General features: G+C 48.0%; 1 protein-coding gene across 1 annotated transcript in view; it reads right to left on the reverse strand.

Annotated features, from left to right (window-relative positions):
- tefu (Serine/threonine-protein kinase tefu) overlaps positions 1-18,408 on the reverse strand; it is a 192,362-nt gene that overhangs the window by 95,490 nt on the left and 78,464 nt on the right. Inside the window, 4 exon segments of the mRNA XM_077642331.1 lie at positions 4,644-4,851; positions 6,588-6,742; positions 9,023-9,181; positions 12,086-12,286. Coding sequence (XP_077498457.1) covers positions 4,644-4,851; positions 6,588-6,742; positions 9,023-9,181; positions 12,086-12,286 — 723 coding nt within the window.

An 18,408-nucleotide genomic window follows, 5' to 3' on the forward strand; every position in this document is an offset into this window, starting at 1 on the left:
CCTCCGCGTATTTCTTCCTTAGCTGGTCTCCTTCCTCCTCCCTGCTTAACGTATCGCGTGCTAGGCGCTGAAGCCGCGACGCAAATGTTCGCACGTCCTCCCCTACCATCTGTTCGGCGTCACGGAACCTCTGTACCCGCACGTGACGTGGTTCAGTGTCGAAATGCTCAAACGCGAGCTTCTTAAATTCCGCAAATGATTTTGTGGATTTTACTTTTTCGTCTCGCCAGGCAAAATCATGAGCAGCTCCTGCCATCTTACACCTCGCCATTCCCAGCATTTGAGCATCGGACCATCCTCCCATTTTCCCAATCTCTTCTAGCATGGAAAAGAAATCGCTGATTGGAACCCCTGTCTTATCTCCCGTAAACGTCGGAATGACGCTTCCTAATGCCAGCATGCTTGCTCCGAGCGACGGCTGTGGAGTGGGAGCTCCCTCAGATACAGTCATTTTTTTTTTTCAAGCCCTCCAGTGCCTCAAGCCTCTCAAATGGGGGTAAAAGTCCCACAATCAGTCCCGTGATTCCCTTTTGATTACAATTTTGAAGTCATGAATGTCACAGCATTCAGAGGACATTTGCTTTTGAGACCCCACTCCTGACACCAGTGTGATGACCCCCATAATGCGCAGGTCCACACGGGACGGAGAGGCAAAGAGACACCGTATGGCTCAGTTTAAACAAACAGGTATATTCAATAATTACACATGATTAAGGTTATACATCAGAGGCTGGGGCGTCCGAGCTTACGTGCCGACGACTTCACTTCATGGGGGCGATGGAGTGGCTCCGGAGTTGGGCTCGAGCGGTTGCTGGCAGAAGCTGCACGCCGTCGGGCTTCGGCGCTGAAGGCCCTCTTCGCTAACGATGTCGTCCTGAGCGTGGATGCAGTAGAATTTCAATAGTCGTCCGTTTCTTCGAGGATGGATCACAAACCCTTCCTCTAGTGTCGTTCGGCTTGGAAGATGAACAGGAGGCGAGCTTGTAGATGATGACAGCAGAGCATAATTTTACAACAGAACAAACTTTGCACTACTTTACTCATCGACCGGGCAGGTTAGTGCCTAAGTAGCATCACATTACATGCTAAGCATGGAGCCCCAGCTCAGACTGGACTGCATCCGTTTACATGTGCTTTTAAGCACTTGATTAACAAAGGACTAAGGGCGGTCATTTCCAGTGGCCCGCCCAAAGCATCAATTCTCCAATCCAAAATAACATGCGAGATGGGGACCACCCCTTGGGTTGGGCTTAGCCTCGAACCCAGAGTCTGTTAACAATACAAACTAAATAAACAACAAAAACGCCACCACTCTCTCTCAAGTGAGAGTATACACAGGCTCTCTCTTCGGAGCTAATTCACTAGCGCCTGTCTTTCCACATTCTTGGCGAGTACTGCCTGTCCGCCATGACAGGTGTCCGTCGCGGCCCTTCTGGGAAGCTGTGGGTGCCTTCCCGGCGATAGCCCACGACAAAGGGGGGGGGAGGGAAAGAATGTCGTCTTCGCGGTAACGCATAGCGTCGGCTGTGGTACGGCGCGCTCTGGCCCGCTGACAGCTCCCTTGTCCTGGAATGTAACCGGAAATTGGGGAGGATAAAGCCTGTTTCCCCGGGGCGGCGGCGGGTCCGGTTTTTCTGGTCGTCACTCAAAGAGCATGGCTGGGTAATTGATGATGCCGCTGTCACGGGTCTCCGTCTACGCCGCGCCGTCGAACGTGGATCCTCGTAGCACACACGGAATGTCACAACCCTATCAAAATTTTTTTGTTAGCAATATCTGATAGTTCGGCATTTCATGGCTTTGTTGACGCTTGTCAGGGAGCGAAAGATACATTTATTTCAAAGAAATTTGGATTCGAAGTTGAAAAATTTTTTCCCGCCGCTCCGATTCAAACTCGAGAACTCTTATGACGACACGGAGAACTCTTATGACAACACAGAACGGAGTGACGTGAAACGTGGCGCAAACGGAGACTCCGTGATTTCTTGCGGCTAGCGGTGCGGTCTAGCAGCTGCCGAAATGAAAGCTACCGCCGCCGCACGTTGAAGGCACCTATCGGGGGTCGCCACCGTCGCTTCGTTTACGTTTGCACTGGCGTCTTGCCAGCGTTGCGATGGATCCTGTTCCCGAACCCGACGACGTAGTTTTCGCAAAAACTCTGGCCTGCATTTCAGCGACCTCAGCCCCACAGAGCGTGCGATGCTTTTGAGGGAGCACGGTTAGGTTAGGTGCCGGCGGGTGGTTTCCCCCTTCCTCAGAGAGCAGCCGTTGTAAACTAAATACCATAACCCCAGTGCGGGGAGTCGCAAGGGGTGCGTTGCGCACATCGGAGGCTGGCCGGGGCTTTGGGGCCAACGGATTGTGATTCCTTGAACGGAGCGGTTGCACGGCGCAGCAGGCAGCGTCGAGGTCTCCCACGGTTGCAAGGGCCAAGTTATTTATTTATTTTTTTGCCACAAAAAACAAATGGGTGCTCAACGGCGGTCGCGTTTAAAGTCGGCGGCTTGAAACCAAAGCCGGCGCACGATGCTTCAACAGCTTCCGCTAGATCCAACGGGTCCACTGGATCTGGCTCTCCCGCCAACTTGCATGTACCTTTAGATATGTACTGTGAATGGATTAAAATAGCCGAGCTCGAAAAGAACAGCTCCGCCGAACTGCCGCAGCTATTGAATATAATGCGCACCTCGCCGCTGAGCCAAATCAGTCTGGCCGGGCCGGCGGCGGCTGGCGCACTCGGCGCGAAATAGATACATGCTCCAATCTCCCCGCCAATGCGGTCAGAGTGCGCCGAAGCCGCCGAACGCGTCGGCGGTCAAGCGCAGTTGGAGTATAGAGGGTCTCGCTTTGACCGACATGACCTCGCTGTGCAGGGCGCGCCTCGCCGCAGCATAAACGCGCCTTGACAGAGCCTGCGCTTAACCGCTAACTAACCTATTCAGCGGCGGCATCAATGGGAGCCACTGAAACCCCCCGCCCACTCACTAAATAAAAGAAGTCCGGTGCCGAGGTTCGGAATCGAACCAGGGCCTTCGGCGTTTGAGGTGGAGACGCTACCGCTCCGCCACGATGGCTCAAGTCACTGCAGTCAATAAAGGTGCATTTAGTGAATGCACTCTTCTGATGCAGAAATCTCCGCGCTTTCGCTAGGTATATCGTGGCCTAACAGAGCTAGTCCATCAGCAATTTTTCTGAGCTGCCTTGTACCTTGTCTTCCGTCCCTAATAAACGATTTCCGTTAAGTAGTTTGAAGTTGACTGGCACAGCCGGGAATGTTTCGCCGGGCAAGCGTGCGAATACACAAGTGCTGCCTTGTACGATCACCGACCATCGTGCCATCATAGCTTTTCATCGACCGTGGCGATCATCTGGAAAGCCTTAACAGGCTCTTTCAAAGGCTAACTAGCACTTGAAGCGGCACTTGGAGTTCCTCTGCTGTTCGGCGCTTGTAAATCGAAGCGCGTCAAAAACAAAACCACGGGGCACGCAAAGCTCATAGACGCGAAGCGCCATAACAAATCGAAACTCTCCTGGCCGCCTGTGGCGCCGCCAAGCATCCGTTTTCTTTGCTTCCAACATTCAGGTTGTATTTTGCCTGCCTTCCTTGTGTGATAAAAGTGCACTATTGGTTTTAAAACAAAACTTACTTCAATATTGATCTGCGCAATCTACCTTTGTCAGCCTCAGAGATTCGCAAAACCAAGTAGGATGGAAAATTCCTCCAAGGTGGCGTCTCTTGTCCTATGGCGTCACCACGCTTGTACTTGCGAGATTGGCCTGTGGTGGCGATACCTGTATTTTGGTTCTTGCTATTTTCTACCTTACAAGAGCTTTGTTTCCAGTAAGAGCGGCGTTTTTGTGATCAGGAGCTGGTATTCTATCGATACAAGCCAACTTCAATTTCTCCTCAGTGTCCCTTTAAAATCTCTGGAGAAAAAATATTCTCATGAGGCAGCTGCCAGAAACACAGGATCAATGCTGTTTCTTTCCGAGCTGTTATTTCAGACCACATCAGCTATGCATACACTTCTTGTGAACACCAAACTTTGTCCAGCCACTTGCTTGCTGCGTGGTGTCAACAATAAGCTCGAGAGCCACCGTGCAAAAATTCAAATCGTCCACTGTCAACACCTGCACTCTCCAGTAGACATGGGCCAAACTCCACTGATTGATCCACCACACGACAACCATGATTCTTTAAGTTGTTGGTGCGCTGTACTTAAACGCAAGGTCTTACAACAAAGAACATGACAGGTGACATGCATGAACCATGATTCCACTCTGCACACCGTTGCACACACCGCACAAAAAAAAAAATGGATCTGACACAAACGATTCCAAGCTGTTGCAAAAAGCACACGATTGACAATGCACAACCACATGATCTTACAACAGTAACAATAATAATAGTAGGCTCAAAAGCAGTTAGTGTCATCTAGAAGTGACTAGTGAAACTTGATATGCAAAAGTATATTGGCGAGACTTCGCCTTCGTCCAAAATACAATTTTTCTTTTTAATTTCGTGCTCTAAAGTTGAAGGTGTAGCCTCACATGAGTATATACAGCATTGTGAATAGCCAACTGGCCAGCTGCAATGCCAACCCTTCCACAAGTGAGACAAAGACAGTGGTCCCCAAACCCACCTCTGGTGAGAGGCACGCTTCTAGGAATCTCAGCGATTGGGGTGCCACCCCCTGGCTGTCCCAGGAGGCAAGCACATAGCTCATGACGACCGGCGCCACCTCGCTGAGAATTTGCTTGGCCGGGCGGCCCAACGTGTCGCTCACAAACTTGACGGCCTCTCTGTCGCCACACTCCACCGCTGAGGGCAGAACCAGCCTCCAGTGGTGCCTGCAGAGTGGGACAGGGTCAGCATGTGATCAAAGGGCTGTTCACATGTTGCGTCTCCCCAGTAAGAAAATGAAGCAAGCCAAATGGCACTATGCTGGTGCAACAGCTGCTGAAGCATGCCATGCACACAGCAGTCATCATGAGCCATCCAGGTACATCATCATTATCATCAGCCTCACTACATATGTCCCCTGCAGGACAAAGGCCTCTCCCATACCCTTCTAATTAACCCTGTCCTATGCCGGCTGTGGCCACCTTATCCCGGAAAACTTCCCAATCCCATCTGCCCACCTGACTTCCTGCCACCCCCTCCTACATTTGACTTCCCTTGGAACTGAAGTACAAAGGTGTGTAAATCTTTAAGACTGTGCAAATAGCAGTTTATTGGTTCGAAGCGAACATTTCGATGCTTCTGGCATACTAACAAGGTTGAACAGCAGAATAGGCATTATCAAAATCACATAATTTTTGAGCACACAAGGCCATTAGTTAAAATTACATGAAAAAAAAAAAGAGAGAATGCACTGAAGGTCTGTCACACTCATCGAAGATGTGTCCACTTTCTGCGAAAGCAGCCACTAGGAAATTGGGGGAACCCACCTACATGTGGTGCCGACATATCTGTTGGGTGTAAGACCTCTATGGGAGGCTTCCAGCTGCTGCTTTTAACGATTGCACTGTTGCGCAGCTGTTGGTTTTAAAGCATCCACTCCATGACAGCTGCTAGGCGCATGCATCGCGCGCCCAGCGCCCCCCCATGTCAGGCGTCAAAAAGACGCACCCCATCTCTCCATGTGCCTCATGCTAGCGCCCCTCCGAGCTTGTTCCGTCATGTTTGTTTAGCAAATTTCATGCGGAGAAGAATGGCTGCAGCAGCTTTAGCCAGCTCAGACTCATTCCGTGGGTGTCAAAGGAGCCGCGCATCCTCCGAATTAAAGAGCTTCAGCATAGCGCAATCCAATTCCACGGGGAGCCGCTGCGCATGTGCAGATCGCCCTGAGGACGCCACAAGGCGTGAGGCACTTGCCGGCTATTTGCTCGCCTGCCCTATCAGGACCTCTCAGCACATGCGCACTGGCAGTGTGCGGAAGCGGATTGCGCTGTTCTATATCTCTCTACTAATGCATGCCACTGTGCTGGTTACAAAGCATGCGCACTGCAGATAGCGCGGCTGCAGAGACCTCGCAGGTACAGATTTGGGTGCCACACTCCCCCTTGCTTGCGTCTGTTGCTGCGAGCATATGCAGACTGGCTAAGTCATACACACAGGAGTGCAGGCACGTGGCGGTGCCATCCCGGAGAAGGTGCGCTGAACTGAAAGCAAACATGGCAATAGGTGCAGAAGCGTTATCTGCTCGAGAAGAATACTCTGAGATTTCTAATACCAAATATTCCTTTACTATTCAGCTGAATATTCGAAATTATCGAATATTCACGCATGCCTAATGCCACTTCTTCCATGCTTTTTGCTGCTTCATGATATTTGGATGGACATGGTGCCCTCATACAATCTGTTGGCCCTGAGGTGGAAGCTATATATAGCTGGCACCATTGGCACCACCAACTGGGGTCTGAATTCTCAAGGCTCGTTGTGCACTGCAACGCGCGATTGGATGGCACTTACGCAATCGTACACACGGCTAACAGATCCCCAATGTCATGGAAACAAAGCAGTCATGCATTCTTTCTGCGTGCCAGATGCTTTAATGCAACAAATACCACAGGCCACAACTCACTGCAAGAATTGAGTAGGTGACGAGCTGCCAAGGGCTGCGAGTGGTAGTTCACCAAGGGGCAGGTCCTGCTTCAGCCAGAGGTGGACAACGCACGGCAAGTGGGCCATCGACCACGGATCACGACTAGTGCCCTCCCCAGGTGCACAGCCAAGGACCTGCAATTTCAGATTATTTTTAATCATAAGCTGACCAGCAGCCACAAATGCCTTTGCGGGGAGTTTGACATGAGCTGCACATTTCAGCATGACTGCAAAAAGCCTCCACAAGCAGCTACAAGCAACTACAAGCATTCACTGTCACTTCACCTGCAAATACTCGCACTCATGCTGAGTACAATCCACTCAAATGAAGTCCTTTATTCCAGCTACACAACCTCATTCCACTTGAGCCTGCCGTAGCCCTAATTCATCAGCGATCCACTCTGCTTTAAATGCATGCCTTGAGGAGAAGAGAGGAGAAACCTAACGGACGAAGAAAGAACACAAGGACAAGCACTTTTCCTTGAGTTTGTTCTTCGTCTGTTTATTTTTTTCACATGCTTTTTCACTATTCTGATGGTCACTATTCTGAAGGCGGATTAACTTACCTGCCTGCTCTGTCCAGGCCCTACTGATACTGAAGTAAATTACAGTCGAGCCTCATTACAGCAAAGAGGTAAAAAATCGTAAAATGGTTCAAGATAGCTGAATATTGTAATATAAAGTTTCATCAGAAACGCATGCAAGAGCTGTGCAATTTGTTCAGTGAAGAAACAGCAGCCCGGACAACTGTTAATACAGAAACGGGGATACCATTTGCCGAAGTTTAGAGTGCCACCTTAAAGGCACTCGCTGTTTTTGAAGGCCGCAAAAGCCGAGCGCCAGTTAAGTTGGCTTTCCTGCACAGCTGCGCCAACATGCAACAGCGGACCCATGCGCCAGCCAAGGTAGCTCTCCTGCATTACAGCTGTGTCGCATGGAAGACGGTACATCCCAGCGAAAGCCATCACCATTTCCGCCACCTCCATGATAGCTGCCATGAACACTGTCGACGGGTGCAAGAAGCGCGCACACGTGCTGACTGCCTGCCTACCAACCCAACACGCCGCTCTGTCCTCCGTGATGCTGTTGGCGGGTGTGAGATAAAAATGCAAATCTTGGCACGAACACTTGCCTCACACCATCAGTCACTTGTGCAGTGCAGCGAAGCTTGCCGCCTGCCATCCGAGCGGGCACCCTTCAATGCTGTGGAGTTCGATTTATTTGTTTTGCGGCGAACCACGTTCGATATACAAGGTGAAAATTGCATGCGTTCGTTAAAAATATTTGGGAGGAGTTTGATATAGGCAATAATTAATAACATCTGTCTTCGCTATACAAAGAGGTGTGACTATACACCCTCCCAATTTTTTAATAATTACATGTGAGCGTCGATCGCCCGATGCTGCTGCGCTGGAAGGAGAGGAGAAAGCATGCGAGGGCAAGGGCATGCCTACAATCCCTGGCACTGGAGTGTGCTTCGTCAGCTAGGCTGTTCTGATTAGTGCGAAGCAACCCCTGTCCCTCATCGACTGTTATGCATCGGAGCCCCAAGAAGATGCTACCAAATGTTTATATCCGCTATATATCATGCGGGTCATACTGAAGAGAACACACCACTTACGATAAACAGCCCAACCTGTCAGAAAAACCATTTACGACTGTTACTCATGAAAAACTGATTGTAGAGGAGCCATGATATTGGCGCATTAATTTCGTTGAAACAAACGCCCTCCAGCAGCTACCCACAAATGCAACTGGGGCCTAGAGTCGTGCTTAGAACGTTACACGTTTGCACCAGTCCAGAGCCACAAATGTGCTGCAGACAGAACACAAAACAAATGCTCTCAGAACGACCATAAAACTTGCTTCGCAGGGGCTGCTTTCCATGAAGCAGAACTGCCAAGTAGACAATGCCAGCTCCAGTGGCATAATCGGCGCGCATGCTTGTTCCCTCTCCCGATTTCTGCTCTCCTTCGCCTCAGCGCCACTATGCTGGGCGGTGGATACATGCGAGTTGTTACTATAAAATTGGAAGTGAGTCAAGCACGGGGCTCGCAGAATGTCTGTCAGCGGTACTGACCAACGATCTTGCTTCGCATATAATGCCTTCGATTTATACACGTGGCACTCAAGTCTTGTGTACCTATTGTTTTCTTGTAGCTGCATCAAATGCATTAATGTCAGTGTGTCCTGCGCAGATAGATGTACTTTTTGTGCTTCTCTTCTGTTTCATCAACACATCTTTATTATGCGAGCCACTGCTGCTTGAGAACACAAAACAAATTACATAATAAAAAGTTCCTTAAAAGGAAAGTAACTTGTGCGGTGCCAATTGAATCAGATTCAGCCTGAAGTGGCTGCCTTCTGGTTGCTTCAATGAACGAAGAATGTCGAAGAAACACACAAAAATGATACCTTTGCTGCGAGGGTGGCAGGGAGGCCACTGTCCCTAACAGCCTGGAGCAGAGCCACAGTGGCCACGCCTCCCAGGTGGGGTCCTAGGGCCAGGGCAGCATTTGCCAGTGCAGTGGCCAGGACCAGGCATGCCGACAGGTGCTCGTCTTCACTTTTCACCTGCCAACACCGAGTGTGCATGCGAACAGCACTGGATACATGACTATGCAGCAAAACACACCAGCAATTCAAATACTGATTCTTAGTAGTGCGCAGAAGCAACCAAAAGAGTAGAAATGTGAAGAAAAACCGCTATCCTGACCGCCTGTCCTGTGATCATACTCTTTGCTCGTGTTCAGTTGTTTGTTTATGTGTACGTAACCTGATGTAATTTTTGAAACGCACAACACTAGAACATTATCAGTCTAATTACACCAGTAATTACAGTGTCACATTGAGGAGGCCATATGTCACTGCACTAATTTACAAAAAAAAATATTGAAAATGTACATTGTTCGACTACTGATCCGGAGTTACCGGGTTCGAACCCGACCGCGGCGGCTGCGTTTTTATGGAGGCAAAACGCTAAGGCGCCCGTGTGCTGTGCGATGTCAGTGCACATTAAAGATCCCCAGGTGGTCGAAATTATTCCGGAGCCCTCCACTACGGCACCTCTCTCTTCCTTTCTTCTTTCACTCCCTCCTTTATCCCTTCCCTTACGGCGCGGTTCAGGTGTCCAATGATATATGAGACAGATACTGCGCCATTTCCTTTCCCCAGAAACCAATTATTATTATTATTAAAATGTACATTGATGTGGCATGAGGACGGTCTGCTTTTTGAAGGATGCAAAACTGATCTCGCAAGAAATACATCCCCGGTAGATAAGAAACTGCAGAAAACACGTCTCTGAACAACAAGAATGTGCTTCAAATTGAGGGCTCAAACCAACTAACCCCTTGAGCATTTTATGGTTTGTAGCTTATGGGGGTTTAATCTCCCGAAGCGACTCAGGCTTTAAGGGACGCCGCAGTGAAGGGCTCTACAAATTTCAATCACCTGGGGTTCTTTAACGTCCACTGACATCGTACAGTACACAAGGCCACTAGAATTTCACCTCCATCGAAATTCGATTGCCGCGGCACAAGTGACTTCCTACTGTGTAATCCGCTTATAACAGTATGAGATATAACAATATATATCGCTTATAACAATCTAAATTCTTTAGATTTATCAGTTCTTCCACTGCCCATATGTAAAAATAACTATATATAATGATAAAATTATCAGTGAAATAACGGATACAACAATAAGACTCTGGGTGCCCGGAAGGTGTTTACCACCAAAATTTACTCGAGAGTCTGATAAAAAATAACACGTTGAAACGAACGAGGCGAAAACTGTGCAAACAGACTGGCGCGACGAAATCCATGCTAGGGCGTTGCATATGGCCTTGCAAACTAAGTACTATCATTGTCGCAATCGCTGGAGGAAGGAGAGAAGAGCTTGCTTGGCCGCCACCGCACAATGCTTTCTCGCGCAAATGTAGTTTCCGCCGTTTCCGCCCATTTGTGAGTTCGAAGCCGCCACAGTGGCTGAGTGGTTATGGCGCTCGGCTGCTGGCACGAAAGACGCAGATTCGATCCCGGCCGCGGCGGTCGAATTTCGATGCAGGCGAAATTTAGAGGCCCGTGTACTGTGCGATGTCAGTGCACGTAAAAGAACCCCAGGTGGTCGAAATTCCCGGAGCCCTTCACTGTGGCATCTCTCATAGCCTTAGTCGCTTTGGGACGTTAAACCCCCATAAACCATTTGTGAGTTCGTGAACTGGGTAAAAATGGCGGCTACTAAGTGCAAGGTGATATCTCTTAAACCCCCTTTTGTCATTTAGAATTTACATTTTTTTAAGCGCGCCAAGATGCTGTGCGCTGAAAACATCTTTGTGTGTTTATCTCTTGACGAGAACTCTGGCAGGGGTGGCACGTTTGGTTGCGCCCTCATGACAGGAGCGCCAGTGGCGATGGCAACATGGACGGGGTAATACAGTAAAACCTCGTTGATATGTTTTTTTTAATAGCGGGAAAAAACGTATTAGCCGGGAAAATATATGATGAAAACCGCCTGATTTTGATAAATGTAACTGTTGAATGAGGTAAAAAGACATTTATTGACAATTTCACTTTATAAAGATGTCGATTGGCATTTCTTGGCACAAGAGCTAAACAGGTCCTATTCCAGTGCTCGCTAAATTCAGTCCGCGTTAGCGCTGTCCTTAGCGCGGAAGCAAATTCGTAACGCATCCGATCCGTCGACGGCAGTGACGAAAGTAACCAAAATCTCTTCCTTTTCATTTTCACATGCTTCGCCGCTTTGCTCCCAAGTACCGTGGAAAAACCACCGCGGCGGCCGATTGTCGCAGTGTTTTTGCATCTTAAGCTCCGTTTCCCAGACCCGGCCCATTCGTATATAAGCGCATCGCTGTAGTTCGTAGAAGCTTCGCCTCCTTTCCCTTATGCACTGCGAAGAAACTTCTGCGCAGAAGCGACCATCATGAATGCTAGCGCGCCGTTTTTCTTTTGTTCTTTGTGGTGATAATGGTGCTTCGTCTCGTTGCATCGGGGCACTGCAGAGAAGCCAGCACAGCGGGTGACTGCCGCAAAAAGCATGTCTCGTGCTCTCTCGTTCGGGCCACTTGTATGTTTGCACATAAACGGTTGGTCAATAAACGTATTATACGACCACAATTTGTCGAAATCTTAAACGTAGTAGCCGAGAAATCGAGTTTTTCGAAGACGTATTAACCGGAAAAAATACAGTGTAACTCTATGGGACATTTTTATGTCCGCGATTTTGAGCGTACGAACTGGGAAATCATATGAACCGGGAACGCATCAACGAGGTTTTACAACATGCATGGGGGAACATGTGGGTGCGTTCTTTTTGCTTTCGTAAAAACTTTCTTTCGGCAGGTACAGATATAACGATTAGATTTTCTGGTTTTCTCAATATCATTATAAGTGGACTGCACTGTATTTGCTGCGTTTCTAAAGCTCATACCTTGAGGGCGCAGGCCGTTAAACTCACCTCGGCTCGCAGGTGCTTGTCGATGTGCGGCAGCAGAGCGTCCAGGCTGGCTGGGTCTCCACCTTTGAGGAAGACCGCCATGCTCTGTGCTGCCAAGGTCCGCACGGAATCGTAAGGGCTGCCCAGGAAACGTATGGCGAAATCCAACGGAGATGCAGAATGCCCGTCAACCTGAAGCTGAAGCCATGACTGGCCCTGTGCCTGAAATCCAGTTAGAACAGTGTGTCAAGCTGTATTGTCCTTCCTTCCTGGCCATTGCCAACACGTCTGAGCGGCACTCTTTTATGGGCAAATTTCATATTCACATTGTGCTTCCCGTAACACTTCCTTAGAAACCAAGCGCCAGCCTTTCGATGCCACCACTGCATTTTATCGTTGCGCTGGCAGCTATAAGTTTCATCGATAGTGCCATTTCTGATCATAAAAATGTTATTGAAACAGCACCCCCCCCCTCCAAGCTGTAGTTAGGCCCGACTCAGAGAAACCAAGCGCCGACCATGCCTCTTAACCTCCGTGCAAACCATATACTATCAAGAACCTTCTCACTTCTCAATACTGCATAAACTTTGAGGAACGAAACGCCCACTCATACTGCATAAGAGCCAGCATTGAAGTGAGGTACATAGGACAGGGGTTCTCAAACTGAGCTTCGTGGGCTGCTTTTGTGGGCTCCACGGGCAGCCACACTGGCATATCGCCCCTTTCCGACACACTTCTGGCGGGAATGAGTGAAACAGACAGAGCACGTGGTTTGTTAAAACTATAATTTCAAAGCGTTAGCTCTTCTAGCTTGTTCTTCAGTTTCATGCTGTCAGCGTCGGGACCATCCCCTAAGCACAGATCTTGGCAGCATGCCAAGATGCTGCGTGCCAGTAATGGTTAATGCTGCATGCCAGCTGCTGCATGGTGTGTTCGTTTTGATGGGAGCACCGGTCGCCCTGTGAACTTGGCAGGATGCCAAGACACTGTAGCACCCAACTGCGCCAGTGCACATGTTTAGAATCCCGGCAAGGTGGTGTGGAACGGGTATGGCGCACAAGGCGACACATGTTACAAATAGTGCGGACAGCAACTAGAAGTGTGGGCTGCACTGTGGAACTCGCCGAGCCCAGCAAAAAGACAAAAAAAAAGTGCGCGTTTTATCGGGCATTTTTACGAGTGATTCAATGACGTTTTGCCAGTGGCGAGTCCATTTGCGCCGGAAAGCGAGTGAAATTTAAAAAAAAAAATGGCGACGCCACGTTGATCCCCGAGTAGGCAGTGGTAGATAGCCAATGAAGGCCGGAGCAGGCGTCACGTGATTCTGTACATAGCACAGCCAGTCGAGCGTGCAAACGCAGAGATCGTTTCTGCTGTGACGTAGTTTTCCACATTCTTGTCTTGGGGCTAGAGGTCGGAGCAGTAGTAAAAGAGATGGCCACTGAATACTGAAGACTGTTGGGGTCACTTGAGGCAAAAAAGTTTGAGAACCTCTGACATAGCATACTGACATCTGCAGCCAAGTTTCTACTGGTCCAAATACTCTAAGCATGGTAAACAAATGCCTGCCTGGCTCTGGAATAAAAAATATATACAAGTGCACATGAAGCGCTCACAGTTGGTCAAAAACTTTTCAGCCTTTGGGCAATACAGGCCATCAGAGACTTGAGCTTCTCTCACAGCTATTCAGTCAACTGTCTCGCGCATTTTTAGCCGTACAAAAGCGTTTAACCCATCTACCTTACCATGTGTGATAAGCCTTTGGAACAGCCTTTCTGATGAAGTTCCTAACACCAGAAATCTTGCCACGTTTCGAGATATGAAAACCACTACAATCGCCTAATATTTTGGTTTTATGAGCTCTTACCAGAAAACAATTTTACTGCCGTACAATATCAATGAAATTGTGCTTTTGCGAACCTAAGTGAAAAATCATGTTCCATTTCCATCTTGCCGCATTTTGAAACTTGCATAACGCTCTTTTAAGTTTACCTGTATTCTGCTGAGTATCTCTTGCCAGCTATTGTATAACGTTTCTCTTCAATCATCGTTTTTTGCTCGAATGCTTTCCAAATTCAAGTGTACTGCCCCACTCACATAAAGCTCTTATGTTGAAGTTGAAAGCTTATTAATGAATCCAAACAAAGTTACAAGCGTATATAGTGAGAGGTCCCATGGTACAAGACCGCAGGTGGGACCTCCCATGAAAATAAATTTCAATAAGCAACATAACAGGAAATACACAACACATTAATTATAGCTACGCAGAGAATGAATACACAGTGAAATATGAGTTACCAAAATATTTAAATATAAACAATATAACGCAGGAGAATGTACAATAAAACACTCATAGATGCCGCGGTACGTACATAGGATCAATAACAAAAAGAAGAAAAAATTACACATTAAGACGGAAAAGCTTTAATTTGACCTGGAACAGCAAAAGCGTATTAGTTTGTTTGATGTCTAAGTTCAAAGAATTCCAGAATGATATGGATGAAAAATGAAGGCATTGTTTCCCGTGGTTAGTTCTGACCTTAGGTAGTAAAAAGTTATTACGCAGTGCAAAACGTGTGACGATCTTGCTTATGATCGTGCTGGGAGAAAATATGCTTAGCGGGAACTGATGATGAAGAATCTTAAAGAATAGGATACCAACATTGTAAAAATAAAGGGCCAAGATAGGTAGAACGTTTAAATCTATGAACAAAGTGCGTGAGGGTGACATTCGAGGGGTATAGGTTATAAAGCGCACGGCTTGCTTTTGCAGTTTTATTAAAGGCCAGAGATGAATACGATAGGCGTTACCCCAAGATGAGATACCGTAGTTTAAGTGGCTGTGGATGAATGCATAGTAAAGGGATAATAAAGTTTGGATTGGGAAATAGCTTTGGGCTTTAATTGATGCGCGTAACCCATACGAAATTTTCTTGCACGTTTCAGCTACATGATGATGGAATTTTAAGTGAGGGTCAATGATAACACCCAGAAATGAAACTCGATCTTGCGACGAAATAGCAGCAGAATTGAGGTATAGCAGTGGTGTAATCGGCAATGGCTTCTGAGGGGGATGAAAAACCTGAAAGCAAGTCATAGTGACGTTCACGGACAGGCGGTTAATGTGGCACCAGCACTCAAGAGCTGATTAAAGGGACACTGAGGAGAAACCTATCAAATTTTTTCTGTTACCAAAATCTGATAGTTCGGCATTTCATGGCTTTGTTGCCGCTTGTCCGGCAGTGAAAGGTGCATTTATTTCAAAGAAATTTGGATTCGAAGTTGAAAAAGTTTTTCCCGCCGCTCCGATTCAAACTCAAGAACTCTTATGACGACACGGAGAACTCTTATGATGTCACAGGACGGAGTGACGTGAAACGTGACGTAAACGGAGACTCCGTGATTTCTGGCCGCTAGCAGTGCGGTCTAGCAGCTGCCGAAATGAAATTTACCGCCGCCGCACGTTGAAGGCATCTATCGGGGGTCGCTACCATCGCTCTGTTTACATTTGCACCGGCTTCTTGCCAGCGTTGCGATAGATCCCGAACCCGACGACGTAGTTTTCGCAAAATCTCCGGCCTGCATTTCAGCGACCTCAGCCCCACAGAGCGTGCGATGCTTTTGAAGTAGCACGGTTAGGTTAGGCGCCGGCGGGTCGTTTCCCCCTTCTTCAGTGAGCAGCTGTTGCAAACTAAATATCATAACCCCAGTGCGGGGAGTCGCGAGGTGCCAGGACAAGGTCGGCGCGTTGCGCCCATCGGAGGCTGGCCGGGGCTTTGGAGCCAACGAATTGGGATTCCTTGAACAGCGTGGTTGCACGGGGCAGCAGGCGGTGTCGAGGTCTCCCACGGTTGCAAGGGCTAAGTTATTTATTTATTTTATTGCCACAAAAAACGGATAGGTGCTCAAGGGCAGTCGCGTTTAAAGTGGGCGCCTTGAAACTAAAGCCGACGCACGACGCTTCAATGGCTTCCGCTAGATCCAACGGGTCCACTGGATCGGGCTCTCTTGCCCACTTGCATGTGCCTTCAGATGTGTACCGTGAATGGATCAAATTAGCCGAGAGCTCGAAAAGAACAACTCCGCCCAACTGCCGAAGTTATTGAATTACGTCACAACGCGCACCTCGCCACGAAGCCGAATCAGTCTGGCCGGGCCGGCGGCGGCTGGCGCACTCGGCGCGAAATAGAGACATGCTCCAAGTCTCCCCGCCAGTACGGTCAGAGTTCGCCGAAGCCGCCGAACGCGTCGGCGGTCAAGCGCAGTTGGAGTATAGAGGGTCTCGCTTTGGCCGACGTGACGTCGCCGTGCAGCGCGTGCGCACGCGCGTTACGCCGGAGCATAAATGCGCCGTAACAGAGCCTGCGCTTAACCGCTAACCAACGTATTCGGTGGCGGCATCTATCTGAAACACCCCGCCCACTCACTCAATAATAAAAAAAAAAAAAACCTGTGCCGAGGTTCGGAATCGAACGAGGGCCTTTGGCGTTCGAGGCGGAGACGCCACCACACCGCCACGACGGCTCAAGTAGCAAATTATTAATAAAGGCACATGTAGTGAATGCACTCTTCCGATGCAGAAATCTCCGCGCTTTCGCTACGTATATCCTGGCCTAACAGAACTAGGCCATAAGCAATTTTTCTGAACTGCCTTGTACCTTGTCTCCCGTCCCTAATAAACGATTTCCGTTAAGTAGTTTGAAGTTGACTGGCACAGCCGGGAATGTTTCGCCGGGCGAGCGTGCGAAGACACAAGTGCTGCCCTGTACGATTACCGACCATCGTGCCATCATAATTTTTCATCGACCGTGGCGATCATCTGACGAGCCTTAACAGGCTCCTTTAAAGGTTAACTAGCTCTTGAAGCGGCACTTGGAGTTCCTCTGCGGTTCGGCGCTTGTAAATCGAGGTGCGTCAAAAACAAAACCATGGGGCACGCAAAGCTGATAGACGCGAAGCGCCTTAAAAAATCAAAACTCTCCTGGCCGCCTGTGGTGCCGCCAAGCATCGGTTTTCTTTGCTTCCAACATTCAGGTTGCCTTTTGTCTGCCTTCTTTGTGTGATAAAAGTGCACTATCGGTTTTAAAACAAAACTTGAACCACGCAATCTTCCTCTGTCAGCCTCAGAGATTCGCGCCACATGTACGAAGGAAAATTCCTCCAAGGTGGCGTCTCTTGTCCCACAATGTCACCACGCTTGTACTTGCGAGTTTGGACTGTGGCGGCGATACCTGTATTTTGGTTCTTACTATTTTCTACCTTACAAGAGCTTTGTTTTCAGTAAGAGCGGCGTTTTTGTGATCATGAGCTGGTATTCTATCAATACAAGCCAACTTCAATTTCTCCTCAGTGTCCCTTTAATGTCCTGGTGCGATGATATCATGGTAGAGTCATCCGAGTATAGTATACTATTGCAATGCTTTAAACAGGACTGTAAATCATTAATGTAGAGCAAAAATAATAAAGGCCTAGAATAGAATTTTGTGGAACATCCTTGTTAATTAAAGCTATGTTAGGTGTGTGGTCATTAATAGAGACTATGTGCTCTCGGGCACAGAGAAAGCTCTTCAGCAGCATTAAAGGAGGCCCAGTGATACCTTATGATTCTAGTTTGTGAAACAAGATGGAGTGATCAATGGAATCAAATGCTTTACTAAAATCCAAGTATACTGCTCCTGAGAACATTCCTTTATCAATAGCGAGCCTAACGTAATCTATGAGACGCTATTGCAATATCTGTAGATAGTCCGCACTGAAAGCCGTGTTGACTATCTGTCGATATGTTAAATTTTTCAATATAACTTGACTACCTTATTTCAATTAGTTTTTCTAAAATTTTGTCCAAGAAGGGAAGGATTGCAATTGGTCGATAATTATATGGCAGAGCTGGATCACCTTTTTTGAAGACCGGTATTATTTTCGCTATCTTGGGCTCCTTGGGATAACTGCCACATTTAAAAACGAGATTGCAGATGTGGCTGAGGACTGGTGCAAGCAACGATCGGATACTTTTCAGACGCTTTCCATGGATATTGTCAACGCCGGGGCCGGTTGTCTTTAAATGAACAATTACGGATAGAACTTCGTCTGGACACGTGGGGGTAAGAAAGAAGGAATGAGGGCAGCGCTCAAGAGAAGGTGTGCACAACGAAGAGAAAAGATAATTAGTAGAGGTGTGCGAATATCGAAATTTTCGAATACGAATATGAAGAAAAAAATGGCTTCGAATATCGAATCGAATATTGAATATGTGGTCAGCACAAAAAATAAATTCAGAAAAGATAAACAAGCAAAAATTGTTGCTCATATTTTTTTCAGAATAGTGTATGCCCTTTGCAACTGAA

The sequence above is a fragment of the Amblyomma americanum genome, chromosome 11, assembly GCF_052857255.1.
Source record: "Amblyomma americanum isolate KBUSLIRL-KWMA chromosome 11, ASM5285725v1, whole genome shotgun sequence".
Lineage (NCBI taxonomy): Eukaryota > Metazoa > Arthropoda > Arachnida > Ixodida > Ixodidae > Amblyomma > Amblyomma americanum.